The sequence below is a fragment of the Bombina bombina genome, chromosome 8 (assembly GCF_027579735.1).
Source record: "Bombina bombina isolate aBomBom1 chromosome 8, aBomBom1.pri, whole genome shotgun sequence".
NCBI lineage: Eukaryota > Metazoa > Chordata > Amphibia > Anura > Bombinatoridae > Bombina > Bombina bombina.
Genome location: NC_069506.1, coordinates 237,358,245 through 237,363,172, shown reverse-complemented (window position 1 = coordinate 237,363,172; position 4,928 = coordinate 237,358,245). Strand labels below are relative to the sequence as shown.

The 4,928-nt window shown below is 36.1% G+C and overlaps 1 protein-coding gene across 1 annotated transcript; it reads left to right on the top strand.

Annotated features, from left to right (window-relative positions):
* The first annotated feature begins 482 nt into the window (after positions 1 to 482).
* On the top strand, positions 483 to 4,425 carry LOC128638960 (protein BTG3-like). The gene is made up of 4 exons (XM_053691103.1): positions 483 to 658; positions 2,253 to 2,390; positions 3,225 to 3,507; positions 4,420 to 4,425. Exons 1-4 carry the CDS (start codon positions 486 to 488, stop codon positions 4,423 to 4,425), a joined length of 600 nt encoding a protein of 199 aa, XP_053547078.1. The 5' UTR covers positions 483 to 485.
* The last annotated feature ends 503 nt before the right edge of the window (positions 4,426 to 4,928 follow it).

The window sequence follows — 4,928 nt, the reverse complement described above, 5'->3', positions numbered from 1 at the left end:
TCAATAACCAACCTTGTTAGAAGTATTTTAACTGTCACCTAATTTCCTGTGACAAACTTGGTTGAGGCAACAACACTTTTTTTGTTAGTGGCAATGTTAATATAAAGGCATGCATGTGACATAATAAATTTAATTCAGATTAATACTGAAACGTGTATTCACAAGGCATCCCTGGAGATATTGCTCACTGGCTGGTCAAGGCAACTCCTATAACTCTATTGGTCGACAGAAGCATCACTGAAAACCTTTATTGATTGAACACTGGTGTGTGGTGGTTTTGTTTTTAATTACATAAGGATAATGCATATGTCCTGAGCTAATTTCTTCTGCACTACAATGACACTGAGCCTACAAAAAGTATGATCTTCCATGAAGCCTACCAAGAGGATGAAATAAGTGATATTAGAATTTTTTAAAAACTGTAAATTATATTTGTCTTGCATTTAATTTTCTTTCCCCCTTTAGAATCCCCTCTTACCTACAAGATGCGTTGTGAAATAGAAGCTGCTGTGACCTTCCTTGTAAAGGTTCTTGCTTTGAAGAAGAATCTGAAGCCCAGCCAGCTAGCTGTTTTAGGAGAGAATATGATCATCCAATTGAATCACAAATATACGGGACATTGGTACCCAGATAAGCCTCTCAGAGGCCAAGCATACAGGTAACACACATGGCTCTTTTGAATGTTCATTCATATGACGGCACTATTTAAAAATGTAAACGATTTCTTCATGTTAATCTGTGTTTGTACAGCTAAGTCCTATTGTAAACATTGCCACTAGTCTGTTGGTACATACACAAAATAACTGAAATAAAGGGGCAATAAGTGCCCTCTCATATGTAACTACATGAGCACAATGTTGTCTAATGCCCTCTAAAGCCAACTCTTATCTGAATGCATTTGACTTATTTATTTTTATTTATTTTTTACAGTTAAAGGGCTTAGAAATTGGCATATGAGCCTAACTAGGTTTAGCTTTAAACTAAGAATACCAAGAAAACAAAAACTTTGATAAAAGTAAATTGGTAGTTTGTTTAGAATTGCATGACCTATTGGAATCAGTTTAATTGCCTATACTGTCCCTTAAGCTTTTGTGATTCAGATAGGGCAGTTTTAAATAACTTTCCCAATTTACTTTTAGCAAATTTGCTTTGTGTTCTTGGTTGAAAGCTAAGCCTAGGGAGGTTCACAGGCTAATCTTGACGAGGTTGCCTTTTATCTCAGTGCATTTTGAGTTTTTCACAACTAGAGAGCAATAGTTCATGTGCCATATAGATAACATGCTTACTCCCATGGAGTTATTTGAGTCAAACCCTGGCTAAAATTAAAGTCAAAAGAACTGAAACAAGGGGGGGGGGTAATCTGCAGAGGCTTAGAGACAAGGTAAAAAGGGATAATTGTATTAAATGTTTGATAGTATGCCATAGTGGCAGAATTCTTTGCCTTCCTAGCAAGGATCAGTGTGTGTTTAAGCCTATGGGATGCACTGTGTGGAGGTGTGGGAATGCACCAAAGCGGTTTATCTTTGGCTCTTAAGACTGAGTTCACTGTCTGAGCAGTCTCAGAAATTACATTTATTTCATTTTACCTCGTATGGTGAACTTCATTGAGGCTGTATGCCTGACATGAACTATTAGCTGGGGGTCAAAGAGAAGTCCCATATATTTGAATAGCATACTGGTATTACCTTTTCTAACTGGTGCCACTGCTGCATTGAATTTGATTATGATTAATTTATTTTTAATTTAAGCTCATATTGCTAGTTGACTATTTCTTTGTTGCTATTTGTTCTGATATTAAATTAGCAGTTGTAGTTTGCACACCTATATCAGTTTTTGTGATTTTGACTTTATGTGCATGTGCTGGATAGTAATATACTACTCTCTATAGATATCTATAATTTCTTATATCTAATTTATCAATTGTGTGTGTGTGGGGGGGGGTGACTATTTTAAGACTCAAAGGAAAGGTCAAAATAACAAAAGTTTATTGCCAATTTATATATATTTTTTATTTTTTTTGTCGGCATTCACTGTCTCCAACTTGTGTGCATTATAACTAAAAACCTTTGACAAGGGTACATCTTATTCAGCTGAAATTATGCAACACAATCTATCTGTGCAGCTGGCACTCATTTCTTAAGAATATTAGCAAATATGCCAGAACAATATTGTGTAGTTGGTCAGGGCCATTTTCCCCACAAGTAAGTTATCATTGTAAACACTTTATTTAAACCTGCTTGATTCTTCAATAGGTGTATCCGTATCAATCCCTGGCAGTATGTAGACGATGCCTTGCTGCAGGCTTGTGTACGAAGTAATATAGAATACTCAAAACTTGGCCTTCCAGAAGAGATGACTCTTTGGATTGATCCGTATGAGGTCTCTGGCAGGTGAGTATCTAAATCAGCTATTGCCATAATCATCAAATTTGTCTGAGCATAGCTGTAAGCTTAGGATTTTTTTTTTTTAATGGGATTTACATTGCAGGTACAAAATATTACACTTGATTTTACTATTCCACTTATTCCCCCCCCTCCCCGTGCACTCAATGAGGCAGAAATAAACAATCTAAAATATCGCTGGGTAGTATTGTGGTGGTTTACTAGGAGGCGTAGAGATCACAGATTGTGCCAGGGCATCTGGATTTGTAGTTCCCTGGCCTATTGCTTAAAGGGACAATCTGGTCAAAATTTAAATGCACATAGATGAAAACATCTTTGAATAAAAACATTTTGCAAGAATGCTTCTAGTAAGTTCACTGTTTCAGTGTTCACATTTTTCTGTGCATGTGAAGCATAACTAGATATTCTTAGCGCGCCAGCATTTTCAATACTGCAGCTGCTCAGAGCACCAGTGGGGGCTTGTTCCATGTCGGCAATTAAATTGAGTTACCACATGGTACTAGCTATCTTAGGCTCTCTGAGCAAGTGCTGTTTAAATGATGTTGCATGGTGCATACTTGTATACTTTTGAAATGGCTATCTTATTAGAAGCATTTTTGCCAATACATGTATTAATAAAATGCTTCTATTCAAAAGTGAAATGCATCCATGTGGATTCTAATTTTGTCTGGAATGTCCCTTTATTGTGACAAAGGGACAAACTAGTCTTTGAACTGCTACTAAAATGGTGATTCTACTTCTGTTTGTCCCTTACTGAGCAAACCTAAATATTAGACACGTGCCCTAACCTAAAACTGAAATGAGTATTTATTTTTTCCACAGGTTTGGTGAGCACACAGATTACTTCACAATAGCTACATTCAAAAGGGAGGTAATAGTCCCAGAACAAATGAAAAGTTGTAGAGAACCAACTTCTGATTACTCTTCAGAGGGACTTTCTTCTGAATCTGTTTCCGAGAACTCTTCGGATGAGGAGAGCCCTACAGAGAAACCTAACTTCTCCAAAAATCAGAATAATCTCTCAAACTATGACTCTGGCGCTCCACAGACACCGGAGATCTCAAGCACGCTATTTCCAGTTAGTGGGTCAGTTGATGATTTGAAGGTGAGGTGGCAGTAGCTGCATGGTGTAATATGGCAAAGCTCAATCAAGGAAAGAGGGAGACACCAGGAATTTTGGGACTGATGTATACATGGGAAATACCCACAAAAGCATCAACACATGGCCTAGAAAAAGGATCATCTAGAAAAACCATATCTAAGTACATCACCTAAAATATTGAACAGCTGTATCCAATGACCTTTCTGAGTCTCTTGTGTGGGGTTTTTTTTTTTTTTTTTTTTAAAAAAACAACTTTAATTAGGGCACAGTAAATGTAGAGCTCAGTTTTGCATAGTTACTCAAATACTGGAATCCAACTCAATGGTTTTATATACAGCTCTTTAAATCTCTTCAGATTTGCTAATCTAGGTGACCGAACAAAGGCTACTTAATACTGTTTTTTTTTTTTTTTTTTTTTTTTTTTTGTTTTTTTTCACAATCCCTTTCCCCAAGCATTTAGTTCTAAAGATGAAAACCCTGGTATACTTTTTATTTTATGTTTAATGATTAAGCTTTGTGTAGAATGCATTCTTTCCCAGCCTATTAGGAAGGGAGAGTAACAATTCTTATTCTAGTACTTAGTACGTAGCATTGAGATGTAAACCCCTTGCCTGCATGCAGTTAGGCGACTGCTGTGCGGTCGCACTATTAAATAAGGTTGCAATGCCACGGTTTATAAATGGCTCTTAAATGTAGAAGCAGTGTTAAGGCACTTGTATATTTAAGACACTAGCTAAATGACTGCACTTGCATACAGACAGTAATAGGATACCAGGTTCTAGGTTTGTTTTTTAAAAAACACTAACATTGTTTTATGGATTTTTAAATGGGTTTTAATCCACTTTTTATTTATTTTTTTAGCCTGTCAAAATGTGTGCTTTTATAAAATTGACTTTTTTTTTCTTTCTCTGGCAGGTGTAATGCCTCAATAAGACATTGAGTAAAACATTAACCTTTTAATCTCTGAACCAGAATAATTCTAGTCTATCTAAAAAAGATGTGGAAAATTTCACTTGACGGCATGATTTTGTTAGCCTTGCAGTCCATTTATCAGCATCAGTTGGTGTTGAAGTGTCTGCAAGGACAGGAAACAGATGTATCCGGTTTCACTATTTTCTTCAGTAGGTATTAATGTAAAATGGGCAGACATTGCCATCATTAAGAGAAATTTAAGTTTTTGGTTTCTGTAAACTGTTTTACAATATGAACAACCCTATGAAATATCTTGCTGCTGGGAGTATTTTATATGCAAATGACAAACTGGAAACTTGTGCTACCTTGATCTAATAAGGTTACTCTTTTTAATAAGAGTGAAATTACATCTTTATATCATGGCCTGACTGCTAAAGGATCTTGTGACTGGTTATCTCAAGATTCTGCAACCATATTGGTAAATGGCTTCTTCTTTTTATTGAGCAGTGTAT